This window comes from Mustela nivalis (assembly GCF_964662115.1).
Source record: "Mustela nivalis genome assembly, chromosome: 3".
NCBI classification, from domain to species: Eukaryota; Metazoa; Chordata; class Mammalia; order Carnivora; family Mustelidae; genus Mustela; species Mustela nivalis.
The window spans coordinates 147,606,332-147,621,186 of record NC_139022.1 but is presented as its reverse complement, the minus strand read 5'-3'; the positions used below and the strand labels follow the sequence as shown (position 1 = coordinate 147,621,186).

General features: G+C 36.8%; 1 protein-coding gene across 2 annotated transcripts in view; it reads left to right on the top strand.

The window, feature by feature from the left end:
- Positions 1-14,855, top strand: part of FBXO4 (F-box protein 4) — a 130,203-nt gene that overhangs the window by 33,812 nt on the left and 81,536 nt on the right. The window contains exon 6 of one of the 2 annotated variants that reach the window (XM_082723307.1): positions 7,451-7,580. In XM_082723307.1, coding sequence (XP_082579433.1) covers positions 7,451-7,545 — 95 coding nt within the window. In that variant the 3' untranslated portion in view covers positions 7,546-7,580. Of the gene's footprint in view, positions 1-7,450; positions 11,002-14,855 lie in introns of those variants that run through there. The other variant, XM_082723306.1, reaches the window with a different exon arrangement.

Here is a 14,855-nt window from a genome sequence, read left to right as displayed (position 1 = left end):
ACAGAGAGATCACAAGTAGGCATAGAGGCAGGCAGAGAGAGAGAGAGGAGGAAGCAGGCTCCCCACTGAGCAGAGTGCCCGATGTGGGACTTGATCCCAGGACCCTGAGATCATGACCTGAGCCGAAGGCAGCGGCTTAACCCACTGAGCCACGCAGGTGCCCTGTGAGTAGTTTTGATCAAGAAAAAATGTTGTACTTTGTCAAATGCGTTTTCAGCATCTATTGAGAGTATCATGTGGTTCTTGTTTGTACTTTTATTAATGTGTTGTATTACATTTGCATGTACTTTTTTTTAATGCATTGTATTACATTCCATTCCATTGATTTGTGGATGTTGAGCCAACCTTGCAGCCCAGGAATAAATCTCACTTGGTTGTGGTGAATAATCCTTTTAATGTACTGCTGGATCCAATTGGCTAGTATTTTGGTGAGATTTTTTGCATCTGTGTTCATCAAGGATATTGGTTTGTAATTCTCTTTTTTGATGGGATCTTTGTCTGGTTTTGGGATCAAGGTAATGTTGACCTCATAAAATGAGGTTGGAAATTTTCCTTCCATTTCTATTTTTTGGAACAGTTTCAGGAGAATAAGTATTAATTCTGTAATTTGGTAGAATTCTCCTTTGAAGCTCTCTGGCCCCGGGTTCTTGTTTGTTGGGAGATTTTTGATGACTGCTTTCATCTCCTTACTGGTTATGAGTCTGTTCAGGTTTTCTATTTCTTCCTGGTTCAGTTTTTGTAGTTTATATGTCACTAGGAATGCATCCATTTCTTCCAGATTATCAAATTTTCTGGTGTATAGTTGTTCATAATATATTCTTATAATTGTTTGTATTTCTTTGGTGTTGGTTGTGATCTCTCCTCTTTCATTTATGATTTTATTTATTTGGGTCCTTTCTCTTTCTGATAAATCTGGCCAGGGGTTTATCAATCTTATTAATTCTTTCAAAGAAACAGCTCCAAGTTTCATTGATTTGTTCTATGTTCTTTTGGTTTCTATTTCATTGATTTCTGCTCTGATATTTATGATTTTTCTTCTCCTACTGGGATTAGCCTTTCGTTGCTATTCTTTCTCCAGCTCCTTTAGATGTAGGGTTAGGTTGTATACTTGAGACCTTGTTTCTTGAGAAAGGCTTGTATTGATGTATATGTCCTCTCAGGAATATCTTCGCTGTGTCCCAGAGATTTTGAACAGTTGTGTTTTCATTTTCATTTGTTTCCATGAATTTTTAAAATTCTTCTTCTTTAATTTCCTGGTTGACCCATTCATTCTTTAGTAGGATGCTATTAGCCTCCATGTATTTGAGTTCTTTCCAAATTTCCTCTTATGATTGTGTTCTGGTTTCAAAGCATTGTGTGGTCCGAGTATATGCAGGAAATGATTCCAATCTTTTGGTACCAGTTAAGACCTGATTTGTGACCAGGATGTGATCTATTCTGGAGAATGTTCCATGTGCACTAGAGAAGAATATGTATTCTGGTTTTTTTAGATGGAATGTTCTAAATATATCTGTGGTGTCCATCTGGTCCAGTGTATCATTTAAAGCCTTTATTTCCCTGTTGATCTTTTGCTTAGATGATCTGTCCATTTCAGTGAGGCGAGTGTTAAAGTCCCCTACTATTATTGTATATTATCTATGTGTTTCTTTGATTTTGTTATTAATTGGTTTATGTAATTGGCTGCTCCCATTTTAGGGGCATATATATTTAAAATTGTTAGATCTTCTCATTGGAAGTGTGATATAGTGTCCTTTAGTATGATATAGTGTCCTTCCTCATCTCTTATTATAGTCTTTGGCTTAAGATCTAATTTATCTGATATAAGGATTGCAATCCCAGCTTTCTTCTGATGTCCATTAGCATAGTAAATGGTTTCCCATCCCCTCACTTTAAATCTGGAGGTGTCTTTGGGTCTAAAATGAGTTTCTTATAGACAGGATATTGATGGTTCTTTTTTTTTAATCCATTCTGATAACTTGTGTCTTTTGATTGGGGCGTTTAGCCCATTTACGTTCAGGATGAATATTGAAAGATATGAATTTAGTGCCATTGTATTGCCTGTAAGGTAACCATTACTGTATATTGTCTCTGTTCCTTTCTGGTCTGTTACTTTAGTCTCTCTCTTTGCTTAGAGGATCCCTTTCAATATTTCCTGTAGGGCTGGTTTGGTGTTTGCAAATTCTTTAAGTTTTTATTTGTCCTGGAAACTTTTATCTCTCCTACTATTTTCAATGACAGTCTAGCTGGATATAGTATTGTTGGCTGCATATTTTTCTCATTTAGTGCTCTGAATATATCATGCCAGTCCTTTCTGGCTTGCCAGGTCTCTGTGGATAGGTCTGCTGCCAATCTAATATTTCTACCATTGTATGTTACAGACTTCTTGTCCCAAGCTGCTTTCAGAATTTTTTCTTTGTCACTGAGACTTGTAAGTTTTACTGTTAGATAACAGGGCGTAGACCTATTTTTATTGATTTTAAGGGGGGTTCTCTTTGCCTTCTGGACTTTGATGCTTGTTCCTTTCACCAAATTAGGGAAATTTTCTGTTATAATTTGCTCCAATATACCTTCTGCCCCCCTCTCTCTCTTCTTCTTCTAGGATCCCAATTATTCTAATATTGGTTCATCTTATGGTATCACTTATCTCTCGAATTCTCCCCTTGGGTTCCAGTACTTGTTTGTCTTTCTTTTGCTCAGCTTCTTAATTCTCCATCATTTGTTCTTCTGTATCACTAATTCTCTCTTTTGCTTCATTTATCCTAGCAGTAAGATCCTCCGTTTTTTATTTTACCTCATTAATAGCTTTTTTAAAAATTTCAACTTGGTTAGATTTTAGTTCTTTTATTTCTCCAGGAAGGGATTCTCTAGTATCTTCCATGCTTTTTTTGAGCCCAGCTAGCACCTTGATAATCATCATTCTGAACTCTAGTTCTGATAAATTACTAGTGTCCATATTGATTAGGTCCCTAACCATTGGTACTACCTCTTGTTCTGTTATTTTTGTGGTGGGTTTTTCCACCTTGTCATTTTATCCAGATAAGAATAGATGAGTGAGAGAACGGAATACTAAAAGCTAACAATGACCCCGGAAAAGTATACACTAACCAAATCAGAAGAGACCCAAAACTGGGGGGAGAAGAAAGGGGGAAAAATATATATATATTGAACTGGTGAATAGAACAGAGCCACACACTTGATTTTGGGTGTATTTTGTTCTGTTAGAAGAAACTACTTCCCAAAATTTTAAAGAAAGAAAATCTTATATATACACACAAAAATAAGGGTAAACACAATGAAGAGATGGAATATGACTGTAAAGAGGAAAATTTTAAAAGATTCTAAAAAAGGAATTGATAAGATAAGAAGTTGGTTGAAAAAAGAAAAAAAAAGAGGAAAAAATGTGATCAGGCCAGAGACTATAACAATGCTGTGCATTAGATTTAGGGTATATTTTGATCTAGTAGAAGAAACTGTATCCCAAAATTTGTAGGAAATTTTGAAACCTATATGTATACAAAAAATAAGGTTAAATATAATGAAGGGATAAAATATGACTATAACAATGAAAAATTTAAAAAGATTTTTAAGGGGCCCCTGGGTGGCTCAGTGGGTTAAAGCCTCTGCTTTTGGCTTGGGTCATGATCCCAGACTCCTCGGATCGAGCCCCACATCGAGCCTGCTTCCTCCTCTCTGCCTGCCTCTCTGCCTCCCTGTGATCTGTCCGTCAAATAAATAAATAAAATCTTAAAAAAAAAAGATTTTTAAGAAGTTATTGATAACATAAAATAGTTTTAAAATGTTAAAATAAGAAACAGGAAAAATTTAAAAAAATAGAATAAGAAAAAAATAAAATAAAAAAATTTAACTTTGAAAGGATAAAAAATTGTGGGGAAAAAGCCATGAATTCTATGTGTTGCTTTCCCTTAGTTCTGGAGATCCATAGTTCTCATTGAGTAGTGAACTTGGGCTTGACTGGATATTCTTCCTAATCTTCTGGTGGAGGGGGCTATTGCTGTGATTCTCTAATGTATTTGCCTGAGGTGGAAATGTACCACCCTTGCCAGGGGCCAGGCTAAAAAATCTGTTCAGTTTTGCTTTTAGTAGCTTTTGTTCCCTGAAGCCTTTTGTATAGCTTTGGAGGACAGGAATGAAAATGGCTGCCTCCCAATCTCCAGTGAGGAGGAGCCGAGAGCTTGGGGGCCCCCCCTCCTCAGTGCACCCTCAGATAAAAGCAGTCAGTCCCTCCCATCTCTCTGGTCTCCAGTTGCACTCCATGCCTACCCTGTGACCAAGCATTTCTATCTCTGGGACACAACCCAGTTTGGAGTTTACAAACCCAGGAGATTCCTGCAGTGCACTCCCACACTGCTCCTCCCAGAGGAGGAAGGAAGGGTCTCCCCAGGTCTGCCACTTGTGGGGGTCCCTTTTTGAAGAGCAGTGGCCCAACTGCACCTCAGATCACGGTTTAACATAACCACAAGCTGAGAGCTCCTCCTTGACTCTATCTCTGTAGCTTCCCCACTCTGATACCTGGGAGCTCTGCCACACTTAGACACCCCTGGTCTTTTTAAGACTCTGCAGGTCCTGGGACCACACTGTCCCCCTGATGGCTCCACCCCCTGCTTAGCCTCTGGAGCGACATCTCTCAGTGGAGCAGACTTCTAAAATTTCTGATTTTGTGCTCTGCTGCCCTACCACTTGCCAGGAGCCAGCCCCTCCCCCACGGTCTATGTTGCCTTGAATTCACTTCTCCACACGTTTTACCTTCTGGAAAGTGATCGATTTTCTGTTCCTAGAATTGCTGCTCTTCTTCTCTTCTATCTCCTGTTGAGTTTGTAAGTATTCAGAATGTTTTAATAACTATCTAGCTGAACTCCTGGGACCTGATGATATTTAGGTCTCCTACTTCTCTGCCATCTTGCTCTTTCCCCGAATGACTTCTTTTGAAGTTCACTGGCAACTTCATGTTTTGAATATTGCATGATTTATTGCACAAAGCCATGTTTACAGCATTCTTACATTTTATGATTTTATGAATGCCTATTATGTCCCCATTAAGTTGTTCACTTTTTATCTTCTTCTGAACTGTTTTTTAAAGCTTTTTATTCATATGAAAGATTTTTCATCTATCAGTTTCCAGTCCAACAAATGTTTTATTTTTGAGCATTTTCTATAAGTGTGAGCTCTGTTACAAATGCTTTTGCTTCTGAATTTTTTTAATTTTCTTTTTCTCTTCTGTAGTTCAATTATATATGTGCTGACACATGCTGAGACACAGCAAGAAGAGGTCAGTGCCCTTCAACAACATTCTGCAGTCATATCTTCTACATTATGCTTAACCTAACTTCTTCCATTTATTTCTTTTCCTTTTTTATTACATACACATATACACACACACTCTCTCTCTCCCTCCCTAACACAGATATATATATATACACATATATATATGTGTATATATATACAAAATATATTTATACTGTTTAATGTACAATAGCAAAATAAAACAAACAGTAGTGTAACCCATGTCAAAAAATAAAACTTGGGCAGTTTCCAAGCATACCCACTTAGTTCTTGGCTTCCTCTCTAATTATAATCCTGCCCCTCCACCCTGGAGGTATCTACTATTCTGGTTGTGTGATAATCATACCTTTCTCTTTATGCCTTTGCAACCCATATATACATCCTTAAACAATGCTCTGGTTTTGCTTTTTTGAACTTAATATGAATGGAATCATACTGTTGGAATTTTTTTTCCCATTTTAAACTTTTGATTTGCATATTAAAAATTGTGCACTCCAGGGCGCCTGGGTGGCTCAGTGGGTTAAGCCTCTGCCTTCGGCTCAGGTCATGGTCCCAGGGTCCTGGGATCGAGCCCCACATCGGGCTCTCTGCTGAGCAGGGAGCCTGCTTCCCCCTCGCTCTCTGTCTGCCTCTCCACCTACTTGTGATCTCTGTCTGTTAAATAAATTTAAAAAAAAATTATTTTTTAATTGTGCACGCCAATAATTAAAATCATTTGAAAAAAAAGTTACACTCTGATTAAACTGCATTTTACAGTTTGCAGGCTCCATGTTCATTGTGGGTTGTTCTGATTCTTTGGTGAGAAAAGTGGAAGCAGTCATTTAAACTTGATCCAACCTCTTTGCATCTTATAAAGTTAAACAGCTGAAATAAGTAAAACAAGAAGGTAGTGCTTGTGGAGTACACAGTACATGTTGGTGGCACACACCTCATTATAATTTGCCTTCTTGCTTCTCCTATTCAGTCATTTCTGTTGAAGATAGTAGATTTTTTTATGCCTTCTTTAATTTAAACTTACCAAATTTCTCAACCCTAGCCTTATGATGTTTGTCAGACATGATGCAGAGGAAGGAGAGCGAGACTCTCTAGAGAGTGAACTCCAGTCTGCTCGGTGGCCACCTCTAAGTGCACTATTGGAATTACTTTTATCCTTCTTCTTTTGATCAATATTGTATTTGCAATGCCATCTATATTATAGAATTTGGCTATATCATTTTCTCATAATATACTGTTCCATTGTATGAATATTTCACAACTCATTCACGCAACCATAAGTGGACATTCAGGTTGTTTGTAGGTTTGGGTTACTGTAAATAACTGCTGCCAATATTCTTACACACTTCTGCTGGTACATATCTTTACATGTTTTTATGGTAGGTACTGGCATACTTTAATATTTCCCTGGTGCAACACCTCTTGGATTTTGATATTCAAACTTTAGAATATAGGTATCTTTGTAATATGCTTGTCAGTTGATGTTTTATATGAAAAATTTATATTTATCCCCAAATATACAGTACTACATTTTCAAGAAAACTCTGTGTGTGTGTTAGGGGTGGATGTTGTAGGGGAAGTCTTGAGTTATATTCTAAGTAGAATTGTTAAATGTTAATATTTTGAAAGTTGCAGTCAGAATTAGCAAAGGGCATTGTGATGGTTAATTTTACATGTCAACTTGGCTGGAGGTGGGTGCCCAGATATTTGGTTAAATATTATTCTTTGTGTATCTATGAGGGTATTTCTGGATGAGATTAACATTTGAATAGAGTAAATTAAACAGATTGCCCTCTACCATGTGGGTGACCCTCATCTAAATCATTGCTTGTCTTAGTTGGATAATGGGGGCTTAAGTGGGTAGGAGAAGAATCAATGAAACAAGATGGGATTGGGAGGGAGACAAACCATAAGTGACTCTTAATCTCACAAAACAAACTGAGGGTTGCTGGGGGGAGGGGGTTTGGGAGAAGGGGGTGGGATTATGGACATTGGGGAGGGTATGTGCTTTGGTGAGTGCTGTGAAGTGTGTAAACCTGGTGATTCACAGACCTGTACCCCTGGGGATAAAAATATATGTTTATAAAAAATAAAAAATTATAAAAAAAAAAAAGGCTGAGTACAGGAGTATTTGCTTTCTCTGCCTATCTTCAAGCTGGAACATTGGTCTTCTCCTGCCTTCAGACTCAGACTGAGACTAGAACTATACCATTGGCTTTCCTGGGTCATCAGCAGATACTTGGATCCTGACGGCAGATCTGGGACTTCTCAGTCTCCATAATCATGTAAGGCAGCTCCTTATAACAAATCGTAAGTCATACATATATCCAATTGATTGTGTTTCTTTAAAGAACCCAGACTAATACAGCATGTTGCTGTATACAAAGTGGTTGTTTGAAATGAGCATATTAATCATTTAATGAACACTTCAGCCATTTTACATCTTAACCTGACAGCTTGTCACTTGTATGTATAGGTATTTTACTGTAAATTAGTTCTGTTTTAGGAAATTGGTTGAGGTTTTGAGTTGACATAAAAATGTTACAAGTTTTCTTATTTAAAATGTTGATAAATAGACTCTCGATTAGCATTTATTTTTAAAATGTTTAATTTATAAAAACAGATTTCTGATTTTTAAGTGGAGAACACCTTAATGTGGGAAATGCCACAACTAAAATGGAAATGCTAGGTCATAGGTTGTGTGTCTTCAACTTGGCTAGATAATGCCAAATTGTATTCCAAAAGTATGGTACAAATATTCCCATCAGGTGTCTGTGGGAATTCTGTTGCTTATATCCTCACAAAGAAGGTAACCAAATACCCCAATTTTTAAGGAAATGAACTGTTTTACAGAAAAATGTCAGTCATGAAACAGAAAGTACAGAATTAGAAAAGAATAATTTCACAGACTCAAATGATATAGATTAAGGGAAAAATTATTAATTTGTGTCAAAAATCATTAAGTGGTTAATCGGAAATTTGGCTAATTGCTAAAAGAAAATCTCACATGTTATTTTTTAACAGTAAGGGAAAAACTTATCTGTTCAGTGGAGGAGAAAACAAAGTAACTTAGTAAAAGACTCAATCAACTGTATCATCACTATTGGTTGTTAATGAAATAATGTGTGCCTTTTGATATAATACCACATGAAGTTACACACCATTGCCTATGAATTATTCTAGGCAACAATATTTAAATTGGATTTACTAAACCTCTAATATGATGTTAAATTTACAAGAAATATAGAATATAGACAAACAAGTTAAATGAGAGTGTGGCAAATAAAGTAGACAAATTCAGGGATATTCTGCAGGAGGTAAATAGGTTGGATTCTTTAAAAAGTTACTATTGTGAAAAGGACAATTGTGGTTGATTATGAGAAACTAAGGGACATAAAAACCAGAGACAAATGATCTTATGTTTTATATATATATATGTGTGTGTGTATATATATATATACATGTATGTGTGTGTTTGTGTGTGTGTGTGTGTATAATTTTATTTATTTGTCAGAGAAAGAGAGAGAGAGTACAAGCAGGGGTAGTGGCAGGCAGAGAGAGAAATAGGCTCCCCACCAAGCAAGGAGCCCAATGTGGGACTCAATTCCTGGATCCTGGGATCATGACTTGAGCTAAAGGCAGACACTTAAACAGATATCCTCACATTTGATATTTGAATGAATAAACCTCCTGTGTGCAATATTTGGGGATTATATGGGAAATTTTGAAAATACTCTCAATATCAGAGGAGATAAAATGTACTGAAAGAGAAAGTAGAGATAATTTACTGAAAAAAGCAGGTTGAGAAAAAAATATGTGCAATATGATTTTATACTGAGATGAAACTGCAAAGGGGTGTGTGTGTATGTGTAAAGACCTGGAAGTATAGAATTAAGATAATTAGTAGTGGATAAAGGATTTATTTAATTATGTTTTCCTAATTTTCTACAATGCACATATGCTTCTTTTGTAGCAATAATTTTTAAAAGACACAGAGTAGATAATAGAGAGGGATAGTCCAAGATGGTGGAGTAGAAGTCTGGTCCCAGGAATTCAGCTCGATAGCTATCAAATCATTCTGAACACCTGTTAGCTCAATCAGAGATCTAAGAAAATAATAGCTGCAACTCTACAAATAGAAAAGCAACCATTTTCTGCAAGGTAGGAGGTGTGGAGAAGTGAAACATAGGTGATATATGGGAGCAGGGAGACTCTGTAAGCTGGCTAATGGCAAGTAATGTAGGAGTGGAGCACAAAATCAGAACTTTAAGAAATCTGCTCCAGTGAGGGACATCCTTGCCTGAACAGTGTTCAGGTGGTAAAACAGGGTGGAGTCCTAGATGGGACAGTATGGTTTCAGGATCCTTGGGATCATAGGAAGACTGGGGATGCCTGAGTGTGGCTGAGTACCCAGGCATTAGAGAGGGCAAACCAGATTCAATTCAGCAAGCCCAGGAGTGGGCTCTCAGCTTGGAGTTGGCATATACTGTGAACTGTGGCAGGGTTGATCAACTACTCTCTTAGCAGGGTCCCAGGAAGCGGCAGAACCATGGCCAGACCCCACTTCCTCCCCCAGAGGAAGAGAGCATAAGTGCCTGGTGCCAGAGTGTGCAGGGTTTAGAGACATGAAACAGGGTCACGTGCCTGAGATAGAAATGCTCGGCCATATGCTAGGTGATCACAGAGTGTGGATGGAGACCAAGGAGACAGGAGTGACTGACTGCTTTACCCTGAGGATGCACTGAGGAGTGGGGCCCTGAGTTTTCAGCTCTGGGGCTGGAGAGTAGGAGACCACCATTTTCATTCTCATCCTCTTCAGTGGTTCAGAAAGCCTTCAAGGAACAAAAGCCACATAGAGCAATCTGGAGCACCTTACTTAGTCTGGCCCCTGGCAAAGGCAGTGCAATTATGCCTAGGGCAAAGACTTGAGAATTTGTGCAACAGGCCCCTTCCACAGAATATCAGTGAAAACATCCTGCTAAGACCAAGTTTCTGATTATAGATACCTGCAAAATGCTAGTGCTAGGTAAAAATAGAGAATTCATGTTTTTTCCCCCATGATTCTTTAGTTGCTCAATTTTTTTTAGTTGTTCAATTTTATTTTTTTCTCTTTCCTTTTTCAACCAATTTCTTATTTTATCAATCATCTTAAAAAATCTTTTTAAATTTTAATTTTTACATTTACATTCTATCCTGTTGTCGTATTTAATTTTAGTTTTGTATATATATACAAGCTTTTCTTTTTTTTTCTTTACAGTTTTAAGATGCAGTTTCTTCTAACAAATAGAACAAAATACACCCACAATCTAGTGTATGGCTCTGTTCTTTTCACTTGTCTGATCATATTCTCTCTCTCTATTTTATTCTTTTTTAAATTAAAGTCTTAACATTTTCTTCTTTAAAGTTACATTGTGTCATTTCAATGTCTTTAATTTTATTTTTCTACATATATAAGTTTTTCTTTCTTTACAGTTTTGGGATGTAGGGTCTTCTAACAAATTGACCAGAATACCCAGGATATAGTATATTGCTCTGTTCTGTTCACCTGTATGTTTATAGTCCTTATATTTTTTTGTCCTTTATTTTCATTTTTACAGTTACCTTCTGTCCTTCCATTGTATTCATTTTATTTTTGCATATATGTAAATTTTTCTTTACATTTTTGGGATCTAGTTTTCTAATAAACATACCAAAATGTGCACAGGATCCAGTGTATTGCTCTGCTCTGTTCATTTGTCTGATTATTTATTTATTTATTTATTTATTCATTCATCTATTTTATTTATTGATTTTGGGTCTCTTCTGATATGCTTAGTGTATATTTCTCTGGGATTGTTCCCATTTTAGTATTTTGTTCTCCCGTTCATCTGTTCTTCTCTGGACAGAAGGACATGATGGAAAAACTCACTTCAAAAAAGAGAACAAGAAGCAGTACTGACTGCCAGGAGCCTAATCAAATATATATATATATATATATATATATATATATATATATATAATCTAGATATAAATGAGACGTCAGAACTAGAGTTCTGAATAAGAATTATGAGATACTAGCTGGGCTTGGAAAAAGCATAGAAGACACTAAAGAATACCTTTCTGGAGAAATAAAATAACTAATATCTAATTAAGTTGAAATCAAAAAGGCTGTTAATGAGCTGCAATAAAATATGAAGTTCTAACTGCTAGGATAAATGAGGCAGAAGAGAGAATTAGTAATATAGAAGATAAAGTGATGGAGAAGAAAGAAGCTGAAAAAAAGAGAGAGAAACAACTACTGGATCATGAGGGGAGAACTTGAGAGAGAAGTGATGCCGTAAGTGAAACCATATTAGAATAATTGGGATCCCAGAAGAAGAGGAAAGAGAGAGAGGCAGAAGGTATGTTTGGAGCAAATTATAGCTCAGAACTTCCCTAATCTGGAGAAGGAAACAGGCATCCAGGAGACACAGAGTATCCCCATCAAAATCAATGAAAATAGGTCAACACCTCAACATGTAATAGTGAAACTTGCATGTCTCAAAGACAAAGAGAAAATCCTGAAAACAGCTTGGGACAAGAGGTGCATAACCTAGAAACAGCAGATTGGCAGCAGACCTATCCACAGAAACCTGGCAGACCAGAAAGGACTGGCATGATACATCTAGGGTGCTAAATGATAAAAATATGCAGCCAAGAATACTTTTTCCAGCAAGGATTTCATTCAAAATAGAAGGAGTGAGAAAAAGCTTCCCGGGCAACCAGACTAAAAGAATTTGTGATCACTAAACCAGCTCTACAAGTAATATTAAAGGAGGATCCTTTAAGTGAATAGAGAACCCAAAAGTAGCATAGACAAGAAAGGAACAGAGATAATATAGAGAAACAGTGACTTTACTGGTAATACAATAGTATTAAATTCATATCTTTTGATAGTTATCCTGAATGTAAATGGGCTAAATGCCCCAATCAAGAGATACAGCATATCAGATTGGATAAAAAAGCAAGACCCATTGATATGCTGTCTGCAAGAGACTCATTTTAGACCAAAGACACTTCCCTATTGAAAGTGAGGGGGTGGAGAATGATTTATCATGTTAATGGATCTCAAAAGAGAGCTGAGGTAGCAATCCTTATATCAGACAAATTAGATTTTAAACCAAAGGGTGTAATAAAAGATGAAGAAGGATACTATATCATAATTAAAGGGTCTATCCAACAAGAAGATCTAACAATTATAAATATTTATGCCCTTAACATGGGAACAGCCAATTATATAAACCAGTTATAAGAAAATTAAAGAAACACATTGATAATAATACAATAATCATAGGGGACTTTAAAAGCCCACTTACTGCAATGGACATATCTAAGCAGAAGATCAACAAGGACACAGGGGCTTTGAATGACACTTTGGGCCAGATGGACTTCACAGATACATTCAGAGCATTCCATTCTAAAGCAACAGGTTTATTCTCAAGTGCACCTGGAACATTCTCCAGACTAGGTCACATACTGGATCACTAGTCAGGTCTCAATGAGTACCAAAAGATTGGGATCATTCCCTGTGTATTTTCAGATCACAATGCTTTCAAACTGGAACTCAGTCACAAGAGGAAATTTGGAAAGAACTCAAATACATGGATGCTAGAGAGCATCCTACTAAAGAATGAATGGGTCATCCAGGAAATTAAAGAATTCTAAAAATTCATGGAAACAAATGAAAATGAAAACACAACTGTTCAAAACCTTTGGGATGCAGCAAAGGTGGTCCTAAGAGGGATGTATATAGCAATACAAATAATACAGGCTTTTCTCAAGAAACAAGAAGGGCCTCAAACACCTAACTTTACACCTGAAGGAGCTGGAAAAAGAGGAGAAATAAAGCCTAATCCCAGCAAGAGAAGAGAAATAATAAGGATTAGAGCAGAAATCAATGAAAATGAAACCAAAAAAACCCAGTAGAACAGATCAACAAAACTATTAGCTGGTTCTTTGAGATAATTAATAGGAATAATTACTGATTAATTAGATTAATGATCTTATAAAAAAGAAAAGAGAAACGACCAAAATAAATAAAATAATGAATGAAAGAGGAGAGATTGCAACCAGCACTAAAGAAATACCATTATAAGAATATATTATGAACAACTATATGCCAAACAATTAAACAATCTGTAGGAAATGTATGCATCCCTAGAGACACATAAACTACCAAAACTGAAACAGAAAGAAATAGAAAACCTGAACAGACCCATAACCAGCAAGGAAATTGAAGCAGTAATCAAAAACCTCCCCATAAACAAGAGTCCAGAGCCAGATGGCTTCCCAAGTGAATTCTACTGAACATTTAGAGTAGAATTAGTGCCTGGTCTTCTGAAGCTATTTCAAAAACTAGAAATGGAAGGAAAACTTCCAAATTCCTTCTATGAGGCCAGCAGTACCTTGATCCCAAAACCAAAGACCCCACAAATGAATCGATGTAATATAGTACATTAATTAAAGAAAAGAACAAGAACCATATGTTCCTCTCAGTATGTGCAGAAAAAGCATTTGACAAAGTACAGCATCCTTTCTTGATTAAAGCTCTTCACAGTTCAGGGATAGAAGGAACATACCTCAGTATCATAAAAGTCTTATACAAAAAGCATGTGGCAAGTATCATTCTCAGTGGAAAAAATTGAGAGTTTTTCCCCTAGGGTCACGAACATGGCAGAGATGTCCATTCTCACCACTGCTTTTCAACATAGTACTAGAAGTTCTAGCTTCAGCAATCAGACAACGAAAAAAAGTAAAAGGCATCCGAATCAGCAAAGAAGTCAAACTCTCACTCTTCACAGATGACATGATACTGTATGTTAAATACCCCAAAGATCCCAGCCTAAAATTGCTAGAACTCATTAAAAAAATTCAGCTAAGTGACAGGTTATAAAATCAATGCACAGACATAAATTCCATTTCTATATACTAACAATGAGACAGAAGAAAGAGAAACTAAGGATTCAATCCCATTTACAATTGCACCCCAAACCATAAGATAGCCAGGAATAGACTTAACCAAAGAGGCAAAGTTTCTGTATCAGAAAACTACAGAACAGTCATGAAAGAAATTGAAGAAGACACAAAGAAATAGAAAAATGTTCCATGCTCATGGATTGGAAGAACAAATATTGTTAAAATGTTTGTGCTGCCTAGAGCAAACTATACATTCAATGCAATCCCTATCAAAATACCACCAGCTTGGGACGCCTGGGTGGCTCAGTTGGTTAAGCAGCTGCCTTCGGCTCAGGTCATGATCCCAGCGTCCTGGGATCGAGTCCCACATCGGGCTCCTTGCTCAGCAGGGAGCCTGCTTCTCCCTCTGCCTCTGCCTGCCATTCTGTCTGCCTGTGCTCACTCTCTCCCCACCTCTCTCTCTGATGGATGAATAAAATCTTTAAAAAAAAAAAAATACCACCAGCTTTTTTCACAGAACTAGAACAAATAATCCTAAAGTTTGTATGGAATCAGAAAAGACCCTGAATAGCCAAAGGAATGTTGAAAAACAAAGCTGGTGGCATCAGAATGCCAGACTTCAATCT